Source organism: Cnephaeus nilssonii (genome assembly GCF_951640355.1).
Source record: "Cnephaeus nilssonii genome assembly, chromosome: 16".
Lineage (NCBI taxonomy): Eukaryota > Metazoa > Chordata > Mammalia > Chiroptera > Vespertilionidae > Cnephaeus > Cnephaeus nilssonii.
In genome coordinates this window covers 7,639,879-7,666,223 of record NC_137087.1, presented here as the reverse complement: position 1 = coordinate 7,666,223, position 26,345 = coordinate 7,639,879, and the positions used below count along the sequence as shown (strand labels likewise).

Below are 26,345 nucleotides of genomic sequence, written 5' to 3'. Positions count from 1 at the left end.
TCTTTGTCTTATGAACTTGGGACATAAATTTAATGATGTAAGCCTTTATTTTGATTCCCTTGTCAAAACAATAAAATGCATTGGTAAAAATCAAACTAATAACTAGTCCCAAAAGATGCAGACGTTTTAAAGCCTGAAGCCTATCGAGATTTAGGATTGCTTCTCCACTGCTTGGTAGGAAATTAACAATTTATTTCCAACAGACGTTTCCCCCCTTAAATACTGCAACGTTTATTTGGACTTACTGAAAAATCTAACAAGCTCAGAACCATAACAGACCTATTTTTCAGCAAGCAAATCTCAGGATTCATTCAACTCAGTTACTCATTCATTCCATCCTATATACTATGTGACTACCAAATGCGAACAGCTGCATCAGTGACAGAATATGGACAAAAATAAATGTGGCTCCTAGGCCTGTTCCAATGATGACATTACCACAGAACTGCTTCAAACGTGTTTTGATGAGGAACGTCAACTAGGGAAAAGCTGAAGAATGACATAAAAAAGCACATCTATGAGTCATATCAGGATAGAGGGCGTGACACCATTCTCTCCTACGGTCACACAGGCATGTTTCTGAATGAGAAGGCAAGTTTACCAACAATGTCAAGAACTGGAATTGGGCATTCCAAGGAGAACAAGAGCTCCCTTCCAGTTCAAGCTGCAACTAAGCTTCAATAACCAAGTAATAAAAAACCTTGGCCAATTATTTTCATTCTAGAGGCCCAGTGCATGAAAATTCGTGCACTCGGCGGGGAGGGGGGCCCAAGCCCAGCCTGTGCACTCTCACAGTCTGGGAGCCCTGGGGGATGTCCAACTGATGCTCTAACCCAGTGGTCAGCAAACTCATTAGTCAACAGAGCCAAATATCAACAGTGCAACGATTGAAATTTCTTTTGAGAGCCAAATTTTTCAAACTTAAATTTCTTCTAACGCCACTTCTTCAAAATAGACTCGCCCAGGCCGTGGTATTTTGTGGAAGAGCCACTCTCAAGGGGCCAAAGAGCCGCATGTGGCTCGCGAGCCGCAGTTTGCCGACCACGGATTCAGGCCCACTCCCTGCAGGGAACAGGCCTAAGCCAGTCTGGCCTCCCTCAGCCGGAGGCAACTGGCGGGCCCATCAGTGAGCGACTGGCCCCGTCCCCCCATCGCCCACCGCCTCCGCTGGTGGCCTCCCTCTGTGGGAGGTAACGGGCTGGGCGATCGTGGGACTGCACCAGCTGGCAAGTGGCCAGCCTCGTCCCCCCTCATCGCCCCTCTGCCGCCACAGGTTGCCGCCGCCCCCCCTCGATCACTGTCCCCTCCCTCTGCCTGCTGGCACCCGCCTTAGCTGGCCTGGTGCCGCCTGCTCTCCGGCCCCATCCCCCGCCAACCGATCATTCTGCTGTTCCATCAATTTGCATATTAGGCTTTTATTATATAGGATAATCTTTAATCCATTCAGCAACTGCTTAATTGGTCCCCCATTTTTTAACCCAGGGAGCGATGAAAGTCTCTACTTCACTTCTGGAAACAGAAACTGGTACCCTCCTTCCTCAGAGATAGCGCCAGGTGACCCCACGCTGTGAGACACACACCTCCCTGGCTTGCTCGCATCCCCGTGTCTTTTTGGTGGGCTCTGTTTTCTACACTGAACATGAATGTTCCTTAGAACACAGCTCCATGCCCTCTTCTCATTTATTTTCTCCCTTAGACCAGTGTTCTGAAACGCTGCACCTTGAACCAATTAGGGATGTTCCTAAAATGCACACTGTGGTTTGGTAGGTCTGAGGTGCACTGAGATTGCTCATTTCTCAGGAACTCCCAGGTGACTCCCATGCTGCTGGTTCCCAGACCACACTTCACATGCAAGTTTCATTCCAAATCCTGGGCCAAAATAATCCATAAAGGCTATGACTCATTTTTTAAAAACTGAGGTATAAGTGAATATCATGACTCATTTTTAAAAAAGTAAATAATAAATCATGACTACTGTAAAACTAAATTTCTGTGTAAAAGATGGCAGTGAGCTCACCAGTGAGTCAATACAAATAAATCAATCAGAAAACAGACTGATATATAGATTGGGAAATACTAAGTCTGAGGGTGTGAGAAAAGTTTTGTTAATATAAGAAGTTACAAAATCACAAAGATAAAATCAGCTCTGTTGAAGAATAAAGACATTTCACAATCTGGCCAGTCCTGTCAATGTTTTGCAAGTCCATGTGTGGCTCCAATACAATGTACTTTTTTTTTCTAACCTAAATTATTTATTTTAATATAATAATAAATTAGTTTATTGATAGACATAGACACCAGGGGGGTGAGGGCCTGAATGGGAGTGGGGTGAGGGGCAATGGGGGGATAAGGACACATATGTAATACCTTAATCAATAAAAAAAAAAAATACAATGTACTTTGGGGGCAGAGCTGAGACACAGAGCCCACAGAGACCAAACAAGTCCTGGAAACTAGAAGCCAAGAATTAACAAGACGACAATGAGGTGAGATGTCTAAGCAAGTTTCTGGGATTCTGCAAAAAGGAGTCAAACAATAGAACTTCATGTAGGAATTTCCCTGAAACTCTGACCAGGACCAGTCATTAAAACAAAGCAAAACAAACAAACAAAAAGCCCCTGTGTGTAACAGACAATATTCATCCCCACCAACAGAACTCCAACTTTGTTCTGAGCAGCAAAGGACCCAACTCCAAGTTCTCACTTTCTCACACTATCGCAGTTAAGGGTCAATACATAAGAAGTTCTCTGTAAAACAATTAACCTCGGGGTTTTCTGGGGGGGGGATTTCACTCTCCTGATACAGCCATTGCTCCTTTCTCCAGCATTCTTCCTTCCCGCGTTCACCTGGAATACAGATGCCACCCCGGTAGAGGAGCCCACCCTGAGGCAGGAGAGCTATACACCAGAAGTCTCAAACCTTTCGTTCTCGGGAATCATTTACAATGTAAAAAATTGGGGACTGCCAAAACCTATTGTTTATGTGGGTTATATTTACTATATTTACCACATTAGAAATGAAAACTATTTTTAAAATATGCGTCTCTTAATTCATTTAGAATTACCAATAACAAATTCAGTTAACATAAAATAGCATTTCAATAAGAAATAACTATTTTTCCAAACAAAACACCTCAAGTGAGCAGAGTAGCATAGTTTTACATTTTTGCAAATCTTGTTACAGATTTCTAAAAATGTATAGGTGTTTCTAAATCTTGTTCTAGAAGACAGCTCCATTCTCATATCTGCTTGTGAATTCAATCTCCTCTGATATGATGTTTTGATTGAAGCAAATCGAGAAAATTTGGCTTTCAGTAGCTCCCAACCCCATTCATTTATAGCTTTGCTTTCTATGTTTTCAGTTACCTGTAGTCAATTGCGGTTTGAAAATGTTACATGCAAAATTCCAGATATTTTGAGAGACCATATTCACATAACTATAATTGTAGTATACTGTTATAACTGTTCTAGTTTTAGTTACTGTTGTTACTCTTACTGTGCCTAATTTACAAATTAGACTTTATCTTTGGTAAGTATATGTATAGAAAAACACAGTATAAAAAAGGTGACTAGTTCAGCTAACAACCCGTAAGTGCTCCGCTCTGAGACAATCATTGCACTTTGGTATGCAGTAAAAATGGTTTATACCAGATATACGAAGAAGAAATAACACCTCGTCTCTAATGTGGAGGATCTCATCTCTAATGTGGAGGACAGTCAATTAAAACTGACACACATTTAAATTAGCAGAAAAGAATATAAAAATATTATAACTGTCTTCCAAATGCTCAGAAAGTCAAAGAGATATAAGCTATAAAAACAATAAAATCAAACTTGCAAAGATAAGCACCACTAAAAAACTATACAAAGACACACTCATCAATACCATAGATAAGATAATAAGGAATTCTTAAAAAGAGTTCAAGAAGCCCACGGGATGGCAGGAAAAAGAGAAGAGAGAGTGGGAGAGGGAAAGAGGAGAGAACAAACAGAAAACAAAAAAGCTAAATGACACACTTAATTCCTAAGATAGCAAAAATTGTCATGAGAGCATACAGCAGTTGGAGAAGCATCTGTCCAAGAAAATCTACTATATCTCAGTAGCAACAGTTAGTATCTTCGCATTTGAGACACAACCCAGGCCCTCCTCAGAGCTGCACTCTGGGAGAGTGAAGCCAAGAAATAATGGCTCCCTTTCCCAGCTTCAACAGAAGAGAATGGTATCTCCCAGAGAGGAGCAGGCCTCAACCATGACACGTTCTGCTGCAATAACTCTTCCCTGTCAAAGCTATGTTCCAGGCAAAAGTGACTTAGAGACAGGTTTGGGCTGTCTTCTGCACAGTGTCCACTAGCAGAGCAGAAGCTCCACCACGGCTGTGACAGACGGACAGTAACGGGGCCCTAACTGTACTCGACCCAACATGCCGACTGGGTGGAAGTTCCACACCAAGAGAGGCAAGCCAACAAAAGGGGCTACAGTCCCGCCAGCACACTGCTCATAAAGCAGGTATGTCACTCCACAGTACGTGGACCACTGTACCTGCCCCAGCTCTGAAGCAGAGGCTCAGATTTCGCCAAGGTGGAAAGGCAGCCAAAGGAAGAGAGTGTTGCTCAGCTATCACCAAAAAAAACAGACATTGTTTGGAATGGAGTAGGCAGGCATTCCAGCCAAAGGGTGCTGTCAAAAATGCTGACTTTTTAAGAAGAGAATGGTAGCTTTACGAGAGCAACTGACTAAACCATAAAACAACTAGAAGTATATCACATAAAACCAAGGACAGCGAAAGCTAAGAAGGTTCTCCTGAAATCATAAGAAACCTCAAATACTGGCCTTAAAAATAAACACAGTGGTACCAGGATGGATTGATTGGGTTTAGGTGAAAGCTACATTCAGTTTGGTCCCAGGATAAAACTGGAATTACAACTAAAATATAGAAAAATCATCCTGAATAACTAACTGAAGACTAGCTGGAGATAAGCCTTATAACCAAAGACTTACAGAGGAAGCCACCTCAAGACTGGTAGGAGATGCAGAGGCACAGAGAGCTGGCTAAGCACTCATGAGCAGCAGCTGAAGTTCCAAAGGGATATGTCAGCTGCGGGGGGGATCCCACTGAGAAGTGCAGGGTCTAACCCCCAAACCAGGCTCCCAGCCCAGAGCACCAGAACTGGGAATGGCACCCCATAACATCTGGCTGTGAAAAGCAGAGTTATCTGTCCACCAGGGAAAGACAGCTAGAAATGCAGGCACCTTCTTACAGGGCCAATGTACAAAATTTCATTCACAGCCACTCACCCTGGGCAGAGAGAGAGCAGAGCGTAATAGAGCTGTGTGAGGAGAGTTTGTGGTTAGTGGCTCTGGGGAGAGAGCTGAAGGTCAGCCACCAGGAACCCTGTGCTGAGTCATTCCCCCATACTGCAGAAGACATCTTTTTCAGGCAGAGCATTCCCCTCCATGCAATGTCAGCCTCGGGAAAAGCAATAGCCCCACTCCTCTCACCCCACTCTGTGGAGCTTAAGCCCTGCTGAGGAGTACAGCTTGAGGCTCTTTAAGTGGCTGAGCCTAACAGACAGCCTGCAGGCAGAGACGGATCTCTGGGTGCTTTAAGCCTTTTGCTGACCAGACCCTGGGCCCAGTGCTGATAAAAGCCAGCCTTGGTACATACCTTGGTCCTCTCCACAAGCAACCAAGCCCAGCAGAGGGAGCCACAAACTATGGATAGCTGGTAGCTTCAAATAGGTTGCCCAGGGTTAGTCACAGACAGCATCTGATAGTGGCTGATATCACTGTCTGAAGAGGTCCAGAACCAATACACTCAAGGGTCAGCTTCAGACAATAACAGAGCAGTATCCAATAAGCTTCAAAGCAGCATATCCATAAGGAGATCTTGGCAGATACCAAGGTGAATTCCGCTTTGTGTGATCAATACCTGCACAGCAGCCTGTATGCTGTGTTGGGGGCTGAGCCTCACTGTCAGCCAGCCCAACCCCACACACTAAAGGGCCAATGGCAATCAAGTTTCAATTACAAAAGAAGGGGCCACAGAAGGCACCCAAGAAACATTCTTAGAGCACCCAGCTCTAATGATCATGGACACTGTGCCATTGGGTCCCACAGGTCACCTACTAAGCCTGGGAGTCATAGCAGTTCTACTAAAAACATAGAAACAAACACAAAGAGGCAGCCAAAATGGGGAGACAACGAAACAAGCCCCAAATTAAAGAACAAAATTCTCTAGAACAAGAGCTAAATGAAATGGAGGTAAGCAATATATCAGATAAAGAGTTTAGAATAATGATTATAAGGATGCTCAACAGTATGAAAAATGGCCTAGAAACCATAAAAAAGGACCAGTCAAAATTAAAGAATGCCATATCTGAAATAAATAATACACTGGAAGGAATAAACAGTAAGCTTGAAGCAGAGGACTGAAGTGGATTTGGAAAACAAGGTAGAAAAATACATCCAATCAGAGCAGTAAAAAGAAAAAAGAATTTAAAAAATGAGGATAGTTTAAGGGGCCTTTGAGACAACATGAAGCATAATAATATCCATGTCATATGTGTTCCAGAAAGAGAAAAAAGAAAGCAAAGGATTGAAAACCTAGTTGAAGTAATAATGACAGAACCCTCCTGCCCCACTTCCCCCCTCTGTAACTTGCTTCCTGAGTCCATGCAGCCTAACTGGCTCACTTCTTTCAAGACTTACTTCTACCTCTGTGACTTTCTAATTAAACTTTTGCTTGTATTTGAGTTCTAACTCAAATTGAGGATTGAGGTCTAACATCTGATGCTGTTCACAGTTAACAAGACCATAACAGGTAACCATTTGCTAATCATCTATAATGCCTGGATTTCATTTTGTCCTTTATAAAGTGAGCTTGTGTGGAGGAGTAACAGATATGACCTCTTTGGTTCTTCTGAGTCCTCAAATGTGATTCAATGTGGGGTATGTTGCCCTGTTTAGTTTCACTCAGCACTACACATATTGTGATTTCACAAACTTACCCCTGAAGTTATGAATAATGGGGTTATAGTTCCAAAAACCCTTCTAACACAGACTAATAAATTAAATGTGTTTTAAAATGTTACATGTAACACTATAATCAAAATGATAATTTTCCTAGTAACGTACTGATGAATCCAATCTTTTTAAAATTCACTTTTCATTAAGTAATTTTTATTTTCATTTTCCCAATATAAAATAAAGTTATGCTGAAAAAAAGGTCTTTGTATTCCTTGTTAATATTTTTAAAACCTTAAATACACAATCTTTATTATGAACAGATTTTAATTTCTGCCATTTAAAAGCTCTTAATATATCTAATAAATACATAAACCCTTGAAGTAGCTGAAAAATCATTATCAATACAAATCAAAATATATTTCTTATAAAAATTATTATAGCAATTGTAACACTTTTACTACTCCCTATAGTGCTGTATGATAAGTAAGTAACCTTTGTAAAAAGACTATTAAATTTTTTTTGTGTAGAATGTACTCATTCAGGGAACACACTCTGGCCCTTGGGAATGATGAAATCACAAAACAAAGGTGGCTTCTCTTGCAGAACTTAAGCAAACAGCAGAAGGAGAATGCTGATCTTCTCTTGTCTCAGAGCTCAGAGTGTGTGTTCAAGGAATGTTTCTTACTTAAGAGCGTCAAAACTATAAATGATAGTTCATGAAGAAATATGTGTATCCAATTTGGCCCATATGCCTTGAGGCTCTGATTCTTTTCACCTTTATTATTTTTGTCCATACAGCCCTAGAGCATCTAGCCTCACAAAGTTAACAGCAGCAGCATCCACACAAAATCAGACAGACATGCAAATAGCAACATTAGAATGTCTCTGCCAAATGAAATTACATGTCTGACTCTCCCTCCCCCATACACACACACCATAAAAAACACCAACAAACAGAAGAAGGCCCTTTGTTACTGTTCCATCTTTTATGCATTTTCCATCCTATAAGAAGCCAAAAGATTTTCCCGGAATGAATGCTCCTGCAGAACGAACCAAGGTGGCTTGTGAGAACAATATTTCCGCTAGAAAATAAAAGGCAGCGGAGACTGTTCTCATTCAGATTATACACTAATTGTCTTTCTCAAGATTTTTCCAAAGCCATGATTCCATGGTTTAAAATTATGTGGGCAGAATCATAGCAATAAAAAAAAAGACATTTTTTATACCAACAGTAGGAGGATATCATGAAAAAAATGCTATAATTTATATGCTTAATTGTTTATTTGACTTAGTAATATTTTTCACAGTTTCAAGGAACAGTTTTCTTAGGAAAAACATCCTTGAAAATGGGATTAAACCTAAACTGTCCGGCTTCTCTGGCTGGGAACCTTACTAGTGAGGCACCCTATAACAACTCATTCTCTCTATACTGTTTGTTTCATATGGCCTGACCGTAGCCCTACAATAATGAGGTGCCACTACTGACAGGCACCTCTCCTACCGGGGGCTTCATTTTCCATCACGATGCCGTCCTCCCTCAGTGCAGCGCTCCCGGCAGCACCGCATGTTCGCGGGTTCCACCTGCACAGCCCCGCCGCCCGCCGCACAGCAGCCAGCGCAGCCAGCAGAAGCACATCTCCGCCGGACTTGCAGGCGTGCAGAAGCCCTTAGCATGCCCCTCCTGTGATCAAACTGGACTATTTCCTCCCGCTGATTTCCAAGGAACTGTGCAGTGAATGAATAATTCATGACAAGGCCATTGCAGTAACCAATTTCTGCTCTATGAGTAGATTATGCACAGCAGTTTGCAATGTAAAGATTCTAAACCATATTTGCTGCCATACAGGGAATGAAAGTTCAGTTTTCTAGTCAGTGACAGTAAACGTTAGTGGATCCATTTGCTTCTTTCCCATGCTAACCTACAGCCCAGGCTTACTTGAGAAATTTCATAAAATGTAGGAAAGGTAAATGATTAACCACAGATGTCTAACAGAACCAAATTTTTTTCCTCCTAAGACCTGTCCTATGAATTAGGTTCTGGTTGTAGAAAAAGCAGCCAAGTGCTTGCCCTGAGATCAGCAGGTCAGAATTTACATTTAGCAAAAGCACAGAAAATCATTTCCTGCAAAGCACAGAAAATCATCGTGTGGTGGGGGAGGGGAGCTTGGTATCAATGCCAGGAAACAAGTTGCTAAGGGAGAATTTGCCTGCTTCCAAGGCTATCGGATCTTTATCTCATGGGCATTCTTCTAGGAAAAACGTGCATGTTCCTCTTCACCATTTGTCAGTGCTTACACATTTCCAAATGAGCATGTCTAAGCAGTTCCTGCTCTGCAACCAAAACCAGAATTCCAAGAGGAACCGGAACAAAGCACGAAAGGCCATTCTCCCACCTGCTCTGCCTCCAGGAGGTCCAGTCCCCACCTACCATGTTTACCTCATTGCCTTAAGCTTTGTTTTCCTTCTGAGTGTCTCAAGCTTGTGCTTTGTCAGTAATTAATCTTTCAGCTACTGTTATTGTTCCTAGCCATTTCTGATTTATTTATTCTGCAAATCGATTCTTTATATATCTCCTTGGCTCTGTATTCTTCCCTTTTCACCTCATTCTGCTATTTTTATTATGTCATTTCTGAGCCTGTGTTTTATGAAACTCAGATTCTTAATAGCTTACTACTTGGGAATTCTCTTCTTTTTTGAAGGGCAGTTATTCTTCTTCCGCATGCACTGTGCCTCTCTCCATCCTGCCACGAGGGCAGAACCTGGCCAGTCTTCTCACTGGCTCAGACCTACAGGGATGGTCTGCGGCATCTGTGGGTGTCACTGTGCAGTCCAGGGGAACCTTCCACTCCAGCTCCGTTCTAAGCTGGGCTGCACGCTAGCAGCTCGGTGCAGGTGTGCGAGGAGAGGGAGGCCCGTGGGATGTGACAAAGAGAAAGGGAATCAGCTCAGCAGGGGCCAGGGCCACACGCAGCCTCACTCTGCTCTCTACTGGGATGCATTCTTTTCCTCCCCGACTTCCTCTAACTCCCGCCTCGGCTCTCTGTTGTTGCTTCTTCATCCTAGACCAGTGATGGCGAACCTATGACACGCGTGTCAGCACTGACATGCGTAGCCATTTCTGATGACACGCGGCCGCTGAGGCGGCCGCATGCCGAGGATGAAACATTTGCTGCTCCTGAGGATGAAACATTTGCGAAATAATGTTTTTTCCTCAAAGTGACACACTACCCGAGTTATGCTCAGTTTTTTGGCGAAGTTTGACACACCAAGCTCAAAAGGTTGCCCATCACTGTCCTAGACCCTTCCTTGTTGCACTGTGTGCAGCTTTAATAAACCTACTCTCCACAACCACCTGGACTCAGGCCGTGAAGTTTTTCCAGCACAAAGTCAAGAACCCACCCTGCAGGCAGACCACGCAGACCCGCGCAGGTCCCCTGTCCAGTAACATCTCTGGCGCCCAGAGAGCCTTGACTCGTCAATGTTCCCTTCCGTCAGGAATTCTGCTGACTCCCAGTTGACTGACAAAATACTCAGCTCCAGGTTTTCGCACTAGTCTACTTTCCTTCCCTTTTTTACGAGCCTGGACATGCCAAAGCAGTGATCACAGTGCGCTTCTCTGTCACATGAGGAGCATTCAGAGAAGGGCTTCCAGTCACGTGGAATCCCAGGCTCCTGCAGGACTGCCTACATCACTCCTGCTCCTGCCACAGCCATTCGGATTTTTATTTTACTCCCTATCCTTTTCTCTCATACAGTGTGTGTATTTGAGGCCCGGTGCATGAATTCGTGCATGGGTGAGGTTTGGCCAGCCTGGCTAGGGGGAGGGGACATGGGCGGTTGGCCGGCCTGCCTGCTAGTCAAACTCCTGGTCGAGGGAACAATTTGCATATTAGCCTTTTATTATATAGAATATATACTGAGTGGCCAGATTATTATGCATTCAGAGATCATAATAATCTGGCCACTCAGTGTGTGTGAGTGTGTGTGTGTGTGTGTGTGTGTGTGTGTGTGTATTAGAGGCCCGGTGCATGAATTCGTGCATGGGTGGGGTACGGCCAGCCTGGCTAGGGGGAGGGGACATGGGCGGTTGGCCGGCCTGCCTGCTAGTCAAACTCCTGGTCGAGGGAACAATTTGCATATTAGCCTTTTATTATATAGAATATATACTGAGTGGCCAGATGATTATGTGTTCAGAGATCATAATAATCTGGCCACTCAGTGTATATTAAGACTCCTTATAACTGCAACCACAACCAGTGAGTTAGTTTCATATCACCTGAATGCTGTGAGCCCAAGAGCAGTCTGCTGTTTAAAAAGACAGGCTTCGGAAATGAGGTAAACCGAGTTTTCATAAGCAAACATGAAAACCCAGCACCAGGAGGACTGACTGAAAGGGGCAACATTTCACTGCTTAAGCAAAAGCAGCAGGAAAGAAGGCTATAAACTATTCCCACCTGCTGCAAGCAGCCAGAGTAACTGTCAGGACCAGGTGTGCTTGCTGACATGATAAGACGTGCCTGTGAGATGCTGACTGCAGACCGTGGCTCCTCCGCCTCGGTGTCCTGGCACACGTCTCGTTTTCTTCCGTCTCAGGCTATTCTTACCGACAATTTTAACTATTCCTGTTCCCGGGGCCTCCTTTCCTGTCTATATGTTACCAACTTCAAAATGCCATTTTTCTATCTTTAGCTTAGATAGATTTCCCTCTCGAAATTCAGATACAACTGAATTCTACACATCTCCAGCTGGACAGACCACCAAGCACCTCACACTTGCCCATCTACCACCAAACTCACCATCCTTCCTGCTAACCTGCCGCCCCCACCCCCTCCGCTAAGTCAATGATGTCACCCTGTTGTCTAGGCCAGACCTCACCTATCTGACCACAACTGACCAGCCTCCAGCACTGTCAGTGAACCCACTTCCCGTCCACCTCCTTGCAGCTGCTCACTTCTCTCACCCCCAACACCTCTTTCGTCCAGTCATCATCAGGACTGCTGCAATCACCTTCTAAGTGGCCTCCTCCCTCACTCCCCTCTCCAAACCCCATGGTGACCTTACCAAAACAGAGCTCAACTATTAATGCCCAGACCCACACCTTCATTGACGTCCCAGTGCTCGGAGCGTCAATGTGGCCACTCCTGCCTCCTCTCAGTGCTCCTACCTATGCACTTGAGCATGAGGGGTTTTTTCAGTCCTTCAAACATACCATACTCTTGTCTTCCCTAGGAATTTTTACCTTGTACTACTTTCTCTGCCCCACACACTCTTCTCCTCTATCTTTATCTAAGGCCACTTTTTCTTAAGGAGTCATCTTTGCCATCTCTTCTTCCAGAAAGCCGTCCTGTCACCATGAGACTGAGTCAGGGGCTCTTGTCTGGGCGATGGCACTTACACACTGACCGTGCGACTGTCTAGTTTCCCTGCCAGCAGTGCACGTAGCAGGAAGCAGGGGTGGAGGCCAGACGACGAGTGTGTAGGCTGATACAGCGGTAGAGACGGTGAGGGCCTGGACTACAGTCACAAGTGGGACCTTTCGGAAGCACATGACCTGGGAGAGATTTAGGAAACACAGAGGGAGTCTCTGCCTTACGCCACATTTATGCTAAATGCCTGACAAAGCACCCACCATGAACTGGGTGCTTATTAAATATGGGTTCAAAATTAATAAATTAATAAAGACACAAGACAAAGACGCACGGAAGCAAGCAGAAGAACACATGAATCTAGTTCAGTATACACTGGAAGCGTTGCAGGAATGTAGACACAGAGGGGAGGGGAGCTGGGCGAGGTCACAGGAGGGACATGTGGTTTGAAAAGATAGAGCCCAGTGGCTGGCTGAGCAGCCTGTGCGAGCAAGTGAGGGAGAACATAGGAGGGGAGGCTGGGTCTGATACTAATTCTATCACTTGCCAACTACCAACCAGGGAACTCGTCCAAACTTTCTGTGGCTCACCTATAAAACAAAGATGACAATGATAGTGCCTAACTCAGAGTGCTCATATGACAACCAAATGAATTCGTTCTCATATTTCTAAACCCCTTAGAGGAACAGTGCATTGCACAGAAGAAACTGGGAGAAATTTTCATATCTAGATCTTTAGGTAGTATAGACAACATATTTTTATACATATATACACACTTCCTAGTACACAGGAGAAATTAGAACTGCTGAGCTGCACCAAACAATACACCTGACTCCCATTTCAAAATACATAGAAATACTGGATAAAATATAGCAAAATAACTTTTAATATATAATCTAACTCAAAAACAAAAAAGAAAAAATTCCACGGTCTAAGAGCAAGTAAAAATTTAAAGTTAAAGTGTAAAATAAGAAGCTATAGCTAAAGCAATGAAATTTGAAGTAAATCTAAAACAGTCCTCCCATATTTTTCTGTTTTTCATAATAAATAATTTTGTAAAGTGAGGATCTCAAAGTTCAAATTTTCCCCAAAAACCTATTAGGATTACCTTGAATTTCATAAAATAATTTGTCAAAGGTATTATCAAAGTTCACTTAGTAAGATTCTAGTCTCTGTACCTTAATATTCACAGAGGCAAATGAAAAATAAAAATAAAAACATAATGCAGCCCTAACCAGTTTGGCTCAGTGGATAGAGCATCGGCCTGCGGACTCAAGGGTCTCAGGTTCGATTCCAGTCAAGGGCACGTACCTTGGTTACAGGCACATCCCCAGTAGGGGGTGTGCAGGAGGCAGTTGATTGATGTTTCTCTCTCATCGATGTTTCTAACTCTCTATCCCTCTCCTTTCCTCTCTGTAAAAAATCAATAAAATATATTTTTAAAAAACATAATGCGAAGACAAAATTATGAAAAAATTATGAAATAAAAATATGTACAGGATTATAACAATCTAAAAACGTTTGCACGGTGAAGGAAATTATCAACAAAAAGGTATCCTGAATGGGAGAAGATATATGCAAATCACATAACTAACAAAAGGAAACTCTTCTAAACATATATGCACCCAACATAGGAGCAACCACGTACAAAAAGAAAATCTTTGTGGACATGAAGGGGAGAGATCAATGGCAACACAGTCATAGAAGGGAATTTTAACACCCCACTGATATCAATAGATAGATCTTCCAGACAAAAATCAACAAGGCAACAGTGACCTTAAATGACACAATGGATCAGATGAATTCAACTGATACTTACAGAACATTTCATCCCAATCAGCAGAATATACATTCTTTTTAAGTCTACAATGCAACATTCTCTAGGATAGACCACATGTTAGGACACAAAACAGGTCTTAATAAATACAAGAATACTGAAATCATATCAAACATCTTCTCTAACCACGTTATAATAAAAAAACTGAAAAACACTCTAACACAGGGAAGCTAAATAAATGAATGGATTAATAATGAGACCAAATTGGGGGATAAGGACACATATGTAATACCTTAATCAATAAAGAAAAAAATGGAAAAAAAAATAATGAGACCAAGCAGTGGACTGGTGGATCGCTTAGAGCAGTGGTTCTCAACCTTTCTAATGCCGCAACCCTTTAATACAGTTCCTCATGTTGTGGTGACCCCCAACCATAAAATTATTTTCATCGCTACTTCATAACTGTAATTTTGCTACTGTTAATGAATCGTAATGTAAATATCTGCGTTTTCCGATGGTCTTAGGCGACCCTGCTAGTGAGCGGTTCTCAACATTAGAAAGGTTGAGAACCACTGGCTTAGAGCTTCAAGCAGGGTGCTAAAAGCCAAAAGACAGTGCCTGGCAGTGATTAACACCTAACGGGAAGTCCAGAATTGACAGACAAAAGAGTGGGGTCCTAAGCCAGTTCCCATGGGTCACTTAAGGGAATGACACTTCATTTATTTATTTACTTTTTATTTTTCTTCCTCTCTTCTCTTTTTCCTCCTGTTTTTCTTCTCCCTTTTCCTTTTTAATTTTTCTCTTTCCTTTCATTTTCCCCCTTTTTTAAATTTATTTTGCTTATCTATCTGCTTTTGTTTTGTTCATATATCTAATTTCCTCTTCCCTGCTCCTATTCAATTTCCTTTTCTCTTTTCTTTTTTTTTAACCATTCAATGTTTTTATTTTTCTCTCTCTTCTCTTTCTCTTATCCTAATGTCTTAACTTGTTTCACTTCCTAAATTTAGGGCTATCTGCTCTCTCCTCTGTTCTCCTTTGCTAGCTGTTTTTTCTTCTTTCCTGTCTTCTCATTTATTTTCTCCCTCCTTTATTCTAAACTGTGGTCCTTCCCCTATTCCACTAACTCTTTATTTTCTTTATTTAAGCTCTGCATCTACAGATTCTGACCGCCCCCCCCCTTTTTTTTCCTGGGTGTTTTTTGTTTGTGCTTTTTGTTTTGTTTGTTGTGTTGTGTTTTCTTCCCATATTCTTTTTTTTCTATCATTCTTGTTCTCTTTTCTCTTTCCAAATTCTCATCTCTCTGGTGGTCACTTTAGTTGGGGCTATAGAGGTCTTATGTACATTCGTTCTCTGCTCCTCCTGTGTTGTGTCCTATCTTGTATTTTGTGCTGTTTGGTCAGCACCTTCACAACAGTAGGCACGACATGGTAGGGAGCAAATCACATAATCAGACACCCTGAGAGGAGACTCAATCCATGAATGGGACTAACATTCAAGACCCAACTACATTAGGAGAACACAAATATTTCAAGCAAGGGGCCTCCCTAGAACACCTAGCACAGTAGATATTGAGAGACTACACCACTGGGTTCCACAAAACATCTACTACATAAGACCAACACAAAAAATCTGGGTGGCAGAGAAGTTTGATCTAAAACTGGTACACAGAAACAAATACAGAGGAAGAGCAAAAATGAGAAGACAAAGAAACAACCCCCAAATGAAAGGAAAGGAGGAATCACCAGAAAATGAACTAAATGAAATGAAGGCAAGTAACCTGTCAGAGAAAGAATTCAGAGTAATGGTTATAAGAATGCTCAAGCTTCTGAATGAGAATTACATACAACTAAATGAGAATTGTAAAACCTGTAGGAGAAATACACCACATGAGTAAGCATCAAGAGGAAACAAAGTATGACATGGTTGCAATAAAGAACACAATGGAAGGTTTCAACGGTAGACTAGAAGAAGCTGAGGACCCAATCAGCAAGTTAGAAGACAGAAAAAAATACCCAAACAGAGCATCAACTGGAAAAAAATATAAAAAGCAGGAGGAGAGTCTAAGAGAGCTTTGAAACAACATGAAACGAAACAACATCTGCATAATAGGGGTTCCAGAAGGAGAGGAAGCTGAGCAAGGAATAGAAAACCTGTTTGAAGAAATGACAGAAAACTTCCCTGACCTTGAGAAGAAAACGGTCATACAAGTCCAGGAAGCACTGATGAACCCAAAAAGACCAACACCAAGACACATCATAATTAAATTGGCAAAGGTAAAAAACAAAAAAAAAAATTTTTTAAAGGCTGCTAGAGAGAGACTGAAAGTAACCTACAAGGGATTTCCCATTAGACTAGTAAATGATTTCTCAAAAGAAACACATCGTGCCAAAGGGAATGGCATGAAGTATACAAAGTGATGCAAAGCAAGGGACTGAATCCAAGAATACTCTATCCAGCAAAGCTATCATTCAAAATTAAAGGTGAAATCAGGAGCTTCACAGACAAAAAAAAAAAAAAAGGCTAAGGCAGTTTATTATCACCAAACTAGTAATGCAAGAAATGCTAAAGGATCTTCTGTAAAAAGAAGAAATAAAGAGGAAGGAACTCAGGCATAAAGAATAGAAATGTCAACAAAAAGTACCTATCAATAATAACCTTAAACATAAATGGAGTAAATGCTCCAATCAAAAGACACAGGTTAGCTGAATGGATAAGAAAACATGACCCATATATATGCTGTCTATAAGAGATGCACCTCAGAACAAAGGACTCACACAGGCTGAAAGTGAATGGGTGAAAAAAATAATTTCAAGCAAATAGAAATGAAAAATAAGCTGGGGTAACAATATTTATCTCTGACAAAACAGACCTCAAAGTGAAGGCCTTAACAAGAGATAAGGAAGGCCGCTTCATAATACTAAAGGGACTGATACAACAAGAGGCTATAACTCTGGTAAACATATATGCACCAAATACAGGCGCATCCAAATATATTTTAAAAAAAAATTTCTGGAGGATATCAAGGGATAGATCAACAGCAATAGAATCATTGTAGGGGACTTTAATACTCCACTGATATTACTAAATAAATCTTCTAGGGAAAAAAATCAATAAGGAAACAGCAATCCTAAATGACACTAGATCAGATGGAACTAACTGAAATCTTCAGAACATTTCACCCCAAAGCTATGGAATATACATTCTTCTCAAGTGCACCTGGGACATTTTCAAAAATAGACCACATGTTAAAACACAATCTAAGTCTCTACAAATTCAAGAAGATTGAAATCTTATCAAGCATCTTCTCAGAAAACAATGGCATGAAATTAGAAGTCAGCTACGATAAAAACGCTCAAAGACAATTAAATACATGGAGGATAAATAGCATGCTATTAAATAATGAATGGATTACCAAAGAGATCAAAGAAGAAATTTAAAAATCCTGGAAACAAATGAAAATGAACACAAAACAATCCAAAAATCTACAAGACATAGTGAAAGCCGTCCTGAGAGAGCAGTTCATAGCACTACAGGCCCACTGCAAAAACACACACACACACACACACACCAAAAAAAAAACCACACAAGAAAAACTGACAATAAGTTATGTAACACTAATTGTAATTCTTAAAGAACTAGAAAGAGAACAACAAGAAAAGCTCAGAGTAAGTAGAAGGAAGGAAATGATAAAGATCAGAGTGGAAATAAATGGCATAGAGACCAAAAAACAAAAATACAAAAGATCAATAAAACCAAGAGCTGGTTCTTTGAAAGGATAAACAAGATGGATGAACCTCTAGCCAGGCTCACCAAGAAGCAAAGAGAGAAGACCCAAATAAACAAAATTAGAAAAGAAAGAGGTGAAATAACAACCAATCCCACAGAAATACAAAGTTTTATGAAAAAATACTATGAACAACTCTATTCCAACAAAATGGACAACCTAGATAAAATGGACATATTCTTAGAAAAATACAAGCTCCCAAAACTCAATCAGGAAGAATAAAAAAACCTGACTAGGCCGATAACTACAGAAGAAATTGAAGCAGCGATCAAAAATCTTCCAGCAAACAAAAGCCCTGGTCCGGACGGTTTTACAGGGGAGTTCTACAAAGCATTCAAAGAAGAACTAAAACCTATCCTCCTCAGACTATTCAAAAAAATTCAAGAGGAAGGCACACGTCCAAGCTCTTTCTATGAAGCCAGCATTACCCTAATTCCAAAACAAGATAAAGACAACACAAAAAAAGAGAACTACAGGCCAATATCCCTCATGAAACATGGATGCTAAAATCCTCAACAAAATTCTAGCAAATCGGATCCAGCAGTACATCAGAAAGATCATAGACCATGACCAAGTGGGATTTATTCCGGGGATGCAAGAATGGCACAATATCCGCAAATCAATAATAGTGATACATCACATAAACAAACTGAGAGACAAAAATCACATAATCATATCACTCGATGCATAAAAACCTTTGACAAAATCCAACACCCTTTCTTGATAAAAACTCTCAGTAAAGTGGGAATAGAGGAATCATACCTCAACATAATAAAAGCCTTATATGACAAACCTACAGCCAACATCATACTCAATGGGCAAAAAATAAACTCATTTCCCTTAAGAATGGGAACAAGACAGGGATGCCCACTTTCACCACTCCTGTTCGATATAGTACTGGAAGTGCTAGCCATAGCGATCAGACAAGAAGAAGAAACAAAAGGTATCCAAATTGGAAAAGAAGAAGTAAACTGTCCTTATTTGCAGATGACATAATACTATACATAGAAAACTCCAACGACTCCATCAAAAAACTACTAGACCTAATAAATGAATTCAGCAATATAGCAGGACACAAAATTAACACCCAGATATCTATGCCCTTTTTATACACCAATAATGAACTCACAGAAAGCGAAACTAAAAAAACAATCCCATTTACCATTGCACCAAAAATTTTAAGATACCTAGGAATAAACTTAACCAAGGAGGTAAAAGACCTGTACTTGGAAAACTATGGGACACTGAAAAAAGAGATAGAGGAAGACATAAACAAATGGAAGAATATACCATGATCATGGATTGGTAGAATCAACATCATTAAAATGTCCATACTACCCAAAACAATCTACAGATTCAATGAAATCCCCATTAAAATACCAATGGCATACTTCACAGACCTACAACAAACTCTCCAAAAATTCATCTGGATTAATAAAGACCCCAAATAGCCACAGCAATCCTGAGAAAGAAGAACAAAGTAGGAAGGACCACAATACCAGATATCAAGATGTATTACAAAGCCACTGTTCTCAAAACTGCCTGATACTGTCAGAAGAACAGACATATAGACCAATGGAACAGAACAGAGAACCCAGAAATCGACCCAAGCCATTATGCTCAATTAATATTTGACAAAGGAGGGAAGAGCATACAATGGAGTCAAGACAGTCTCTTCAATAAATGGTGTTGGGAAATTTGGTCAGACACATGCAAAAAAAATGAAACTAGATCACCAACTTATACCATACACAAAAACAAACTCAAAATGGCTAAAGGACTTAAATGTAAGATGGGAAACCATAAAAATCCTACAAGACTCTATAGGCATCAAAATAGTAGACATATGTCGTAGCAATATCTTTACCGACACAGCTCCTAGGGCAATGGAGACTAAGGAGAAAATAAACAAATGGGATTACATCAAAATAAAAAGCTTCTGCACAGCAAAAGAAACCATCCACAAAACAACAAGAAAGCCCACTGCATGGGAGAACATATTTGCCAATGATATTTCAGATAGGGGTTTAATCTCCAAAATATACAGAGAACTCATACAACTTAACAAAAGGAAGATAAACAATCCAATCAAAAAATGGGCAAAGGACCTAAGTAGACACTTTTCAAAAGAGGATATACAGAAGGCTGAGAGATATATGCAAACATGCTCAAAGTCACTAATCATCCGAGAGATGCAAATCAAAACAACAATGAGATACCATCTCACACCTGTCATAATGGCTATCATCAACAAATCAACAAACGACAAGTGCTGGCGAGGATGTGGAGAAAAAGGAACCCTCCTTCAGTGCTGGTGGGAATGCAGACCGGTGCAGCCATTGTGGAAGACAGTATGGAGTTTCCTCATAAAGTTAAAAATGGAACTCCCATTTGACCCTGTCATCCCACTTCTAGGAATATATCCCAAGAAACCAGAAACAACAGTCAGAAATGATATATGCACCCCTATGTTCACAGCAGCACAATTTACAATAGCTAAGATTTGGAAACAGCCTAAGTACCCATCAGCAGATGAGTGGATTAAAAAGTTGTGATACATCTACACAATGGAATACTGCGCTGCTATCAAAAAAAAGGAACTTTGACCATTTGCAACATCATGGATGGAACTGGAGAGCATTATGCTAAGCAAAATAAGCCAGTCGGAGAAAGATAAATATCACATGATCTCACTCATATGTGGGATATAATGATCAACATAATTTGATGAACAAAAATAGATCCAGAGACAAATGGCAGGGGAGGTGGGGGGCGGGGGTTAGAGAGCAACCAAAGGACTTGTATGCTTGCATATTAGCATAACCAATGGACACAGACACTGGGGCGGTGGGGGCTTGCCCATGGTGGGAATGGCTGGGGCGGGGGCCGTCAATCGGGGAAAAAGGAGACATATGTAAAACTGTAGACAATCAAAAAAATTTTTGAAAAAAGAAAAAACACTATCTGGTGAGAAATAACAACAACAATAACAAAGACTATTTCTAAGCACTACCTGGGCTTTTTAGTATATCACCAGAGAAAATCTTGATCTTCAGAATTTACCATTATAGATCATATTTAATGAAAACAACAAAAATAAGGAAACTAAAATTACCTGCTCTTCCCTCTCCTTTTCTTTGGTCTTACTTCTGTAGCCTCTAGAACAGGTGGCATCCTGAGAAGGAATGGCAGAGATTGGATGCAGTGGCATGCTCATTCCAGCCTCCTGTCTGGTCGTCTTCTTTACAGAAGAGAGTCTCCAGTGGTAGAGGCATTTTGGGCCATGGACTTAAAGCTGAGAGAGAGAGAAGACAGATATAACTGAGTGAAAACACTTTTAGTACACTGGGATGAAATCTTGCCCTCTGCAACAACATGGACGAACCTAGAGGATATTGTGATGAGTGAAATAAGTCTGACAGAGAAAGACGAATACCATATGATTTCACTTATATGTGAAATAAAAACATAAAATAAAATAAAAACAATCAGAATAGAAACAGACTCATAGATACAGAGAACATTTTGACAGTTGCCAGGGAGGATGGGTGAAAAAGGTGAAGCAATTAAGAAATACAAATTGGTAGTTACAGAATAATCATGGGATGTAAAGTACAGCATAGGGAATATAGCCAATAATATAGTAACTATGTATGGTATAAGATGGGCACTCGATTTATCAAGGTGACCACTGTGTAAATTATATAATGTCTAATCACTGGGTTGTACACCAAAAACTAATATAATATTTTACGTCAACTACAATGGAAAAATAAAAAATCATTTAAAGTAAAAAAAGTGAGAAGACAACCATAGGACAGAATAATTATTTTTGCAAACCATATAACTAATAAGGGACTTGTACCTCAAATATATAAAGGACTGTTACAACTCAATAATAAAAAGACAACCCAATGAAAAATGATTGCTCAACATCATTAGCTAACAGGAGAATGTAAACCAAAACCATGAGATACCACTTTAACTATGGATAATTACTAAGACAGAGAAGCACTGGCAAGAATGTGGAGAAACTGAAACCCTCATTCACCCTGGTGGGAATGTATGTAGCTGCTTTTGATAAAGTCTGGCCATTCCTTAAAATGTTAAATATAGTGTTACCATGTGACCCAGGAATTTCATTCTTGGGTATATACACACCCAAAAAAATGTAAGTAATGCCCACATAAAAACATATACATGGATGTTCATAGCCAAAAACAGAAATACCTGAAATGTCCATAAACAGATGAAAGGATAAATAAAAATGAGTTATGTATACAATAGAATATTATTCAGTAATAAAAAGAAATAAAACATGAATATATGCTACAACATAGATAAAACTTGAAAACATTATACTAAGTGAAAGAAGAACCACATATAGGATGATAATATTTGTATGAAATGTCCAGAGCAGGCAAATTTATTGAACAGAAAGTAGGACAGTGATTGTCAAAGGTTGGGGTAGGGATGGGGGTGGGGGGTAATGGCTAATAGGTTTTCTTTTTAGGGTAATGAAAATGTTCTAAACTTCAGTATGTGATGGTTATATAATTCTATGTATACTAAAAGCCATAGAACTGCACACTTTAAATAAGTGGACTGTAATGGATGTGAATTAAAGAGGTAATATGCAAATTGACCACCACACCCTCACAAGATGGCTGCCTATGACCAGGCCAGCAGGGGGGTTAGTGAGAGATGACCAACAACTGAACAAGCAGGCTGCATGGGGCAACCAGCCCGGCAGGGGGGTTAGTGAGGGACGACCAAACGACTGAAGAAGCAGGCTGCGTGGAGCGACCAGGCCGGCAGGGGGGACATGAGGGGCGACCAGGCCAGCGGGGTGGGGGGGGGGGCGGGCAGTTGGAGGCAACCAGGCCAGCAGTGGGGGGCAGTTGGGGGCAACCAGGCTGGCAGGGGGGGCAGTTAGGGGTGATCAGGCCGGCACACAGAGGCAGTGAGGGGCAATCAGGCCGGCAGGGGGGGGCAGTTAGGGGCAACCAGGTAGGCAGGGAGAGGGCAGTTGGGGGCAACCTGGTCAGCAGCAGGGGGCAGTTAGGGGTGATCAGGCTGGCGGGGGGGGCAGTTAGGGGCGACCAGGCAGGAAGGCAGGTGAGCGATTAGGAGCCAGTGGTCCAGGATTGTGAGAGGGATCCCAGATTGGAGAGGGTGCAGGCTAGGCTGAGGGGACCCACCCCCATGCACGAATTTCATGCACCAGGCCTCTAGTATCCCAATAAAGCTGTTTAAAAGAAGAATATGGAAATCATATGGGTTAATATGGATAAAACCCTACTTCTCCTTTGTGCTATCCCTAACATGATTTATCTAGATAAAATGGACGAACTGTTATGCTATCACTCTTCCAGTTTTGAGAAAGGCAACAGGAAGAGTGCGTAATCAGCAATCAGAAACGTAAGCATTGACTCTATTAAATACTAACTGTGATGTTGGGCAAACTGATACATTTCAGTGCCTGGTTTCTTCATCTGTAAAAGAGAAAGTAATCATCTCTGCTCAGCTTATAGGGTTACTGTGGAGCTCAAATAAGACTGGACACATGCACAAATGTACGGGTTTTAACATCAGCACATTTCCCAGCCTGCCTTTTCAGGCATCTGCATGATTCCTCTCGTGGCCTCACAAAAGCCAATTTGTTTGCTTTGCTTTCCCAGTACTATCCCTGTCTTCCTACAGCTCAGTCTGACACAAGATTTAAACAATTGGGACCTCAAATCCTTTCTGACATCTATTAAGCAGCTCAGCAGCATGACTCTGCGGGAAAGCAAAGTTGACAATGCTGTCCCTATGAGGGGAGAGGTAGAAAGCTCTGGTCCACATGACAACCAGTGTAGCCTAACCATCAAGCTCTTCTGTGTGTCTCCAGATGGTCAAATGAACAAAGGACTCGCCCAGCCCAACAACAATGCTGTGACAAAGATGCCAGTCGCAGCCTCCCTGAGGCACAGCCACCCCAGGTCTGCATGCCTCCCTGCACCCTTGCTCATAGGGAGCCAAGCTCCAGCAGTGCCCTGCTCCTCCCTACTGTGAGTTGTTGGTCTCAGTACCATGACTGGCACTCAGAATAAATCAGTTTAAGTCAAGCCTGTCTCTATCAGAAGCAGGTCTCATATAAAAAAGGAGAAGCCTGTGCATAGTAACTAGCAGACAGCAAGAAAGAGAAAGCCGGAGTGCGGAGACAACGGTAACACACAGCCCTGAATGATCGAGGCCACACCTAAAGCGGTGAGAGTGGTGGATGGAGAGGGACCATCTGAAAAGGGGGACTGACATAACCCAGCCAGGGTCTAAGCCACACCCAGGCTTCTAGCTGTACATTTACAAGACCGGGATACCAGCGGAGCGGGGGGCAAGGGGGTCACCATGGCACAATGAGCTTGACATGCCTGTGGGAAACCCACAATATGTACACAGTGTGCGGAGCGCACCAGCATACTGTGACACCTGGACACCCAGGAACAGAATCCGATTCACAAGGAAAACCTGCAGAATCAGTCGTGTATGTCATTAGATGCTATTCACAAATGTAAACCCATTATCCACACAGAATTTTAAAACCTTTTAGAAAACAGCAATGGAGGGTCCCTAATTTTTAAAAAGCACCTCTCTCACAAAATTTAACATTACACTCACAGAGCAGAACTCTTAGAGGCATTTTAATTAAACTTAAAAGCAAAATAAGCACATTACCACTGCTATTACTTAATATATAAATTTTTTCTGCTGTGATAAGTTAATGATAAAAAGAGAACTTTGTAGTACAAGGGAAGAGTTCAAAGGAATTTTCTAAGATCTAATGGAATCAGATAAAAACATAAACATTTGTATAAAATCAGTAAATATGCTAGTGTAAGAACAAAGTATGTAACTGGGAAGCAGGATAGAAGAAACCTCATTTAAAATGAAGCCTGGAGGCCAGGAGGTGGGGCCCTGGTGCACTACCACTCCCCGTCAATTACAGACCCCAGCCCGTGGCAAATGCTGCACCGCCCCCAAGCCCTGCTTTCTTCCAATGGGCTTCATTCGAAACAGCCCTTCCCAGCCTCCTCCTTTTTCTCTATAAAGCAACATTCCCCTCCTTTTCTTGCTGGACTTGCCTGAGGTTTTCCTGTAGCTTGCTTGCCCCAAATTGCAATTCTTTGCTATCCCTGAATAAAACCATTTTGCTGGTGAAATAACTGGCTGTTTTATTTTTAAGGTTGACAAAACACATTAATGTCACCAACATTCCTGTACACCAATAATACAAAAAACATAAGATAATTAGAGATAAATGATTTTAAAGCTTAAGAACATTTAATGAAAAACATTTTAGTGACTTTAGAATAGATCTGAATACTCTAATAAGTTGTGTTCTCTCCAAATTAAAGCATATATTTAATGTAATTCCAATCAAAGCCTAAGCAAGATTTTTTTACTTGATAAAATGATTCTAAAATTATGCATAATAATGAGATGATTAAATAAAAATGCTAGGGAAGAACCAATAGGGAGATAAGAAATATTAAAACATTACAAGGGAGTAATCATTATTAAACAGCAAGGTATAGTTTGTTATAAGACAGAAAACAGTGCAGAAACTGGCTGAATTATACAAGAAGAATATAATAGCTAATAGAAGAAAAAGCACAGAATTATAGGAAAGGAACAAATTACTGAATAAATGGTATTGGGATCACTGGTTAACAATTGGGAAGGAAAAAGGACACACTTCATTCATCATAATAAATTCTGATGGATATAAAAGTTTAATGTAAAAATATAAAATACAATTGCAAATGAATATATTAAGGAACTAAAAAGAAACTTTCTTTTTAAGCTTAGAATTTGAAGGGGAGAGGGTCACAAAAGAAAAAGAGTTACATAGCCCAGCCATGGTGGCTCAGTGGTTGAGCACTGACCTATAAACCAGGGGGTCGTGGTTTGACTCCTGGTCTGGGTTAATACCCGGGTTGTGGGCTTGATCCCCAGTGGAGTGCAGGAGGCAGCCGATCCATGATTCTCTCTCATTAATGTTTCTCTCTCTCTCTCTCTCTCTCTCTCTCTCTCTCTCTCTCTCTCTCTCTCCCTTCCTCTCTGAAATCAATAAAAATATTTTTAAAGGGGTTATAGATATGATTCTGTAATTAAAAGCAAAAATAAATGACAAGCCAAAAAAAAAAGGACTGGAAAATATTTGTACAATATAGGACAGAAAGTTATATAAGAAGTTAAGATAAATAGCTTTAAAAAACACATTAAAATCCCAATAAATAAATGGTCAGGGCTTAGAAACAGCCATTTCACAAATGAGGAGTAGCATGGATCCTCACTTAATATTTAATAAAATTTTACAAAAATATAGCAAAGCCTGTCATTGACCAATCTGGACTGAGTCTGTGTTCTCATGATCCTCGTATGGTAGAATCACAATGCCCATCAGGGA

The 26,345-nt window shown here is 41.1% G+C and overlaps 1 protein-coding gene across 2 annotated transcripts in view; it reads right to left on the bottom strand.

Annotated features, from left to right (window-relative positions):
- Positions 1-26,345, bottom strand: part of MARCHF8 (membrane associated ring-CH-type finger 8) — a 91,953-nt gene that overhangs the window by 24,176 nt on the left and 41,432 nt on the right. For both annotated transcript variants that reach the window (XM_079793728.1, XM_079793729.1), the window contains exon 2: positions 21,009-21,188. In XM_079793728.1, coding sequence (XP_079649854.1) covers positions 21,009-21,110 — 102 coding nt within the window. In that variant the 5' untranslated portion in view covers positions 21,111-21,188. The remainder of the gene's footprint in view (positions 1-21,008; positions 21,189-26,345) is intronic.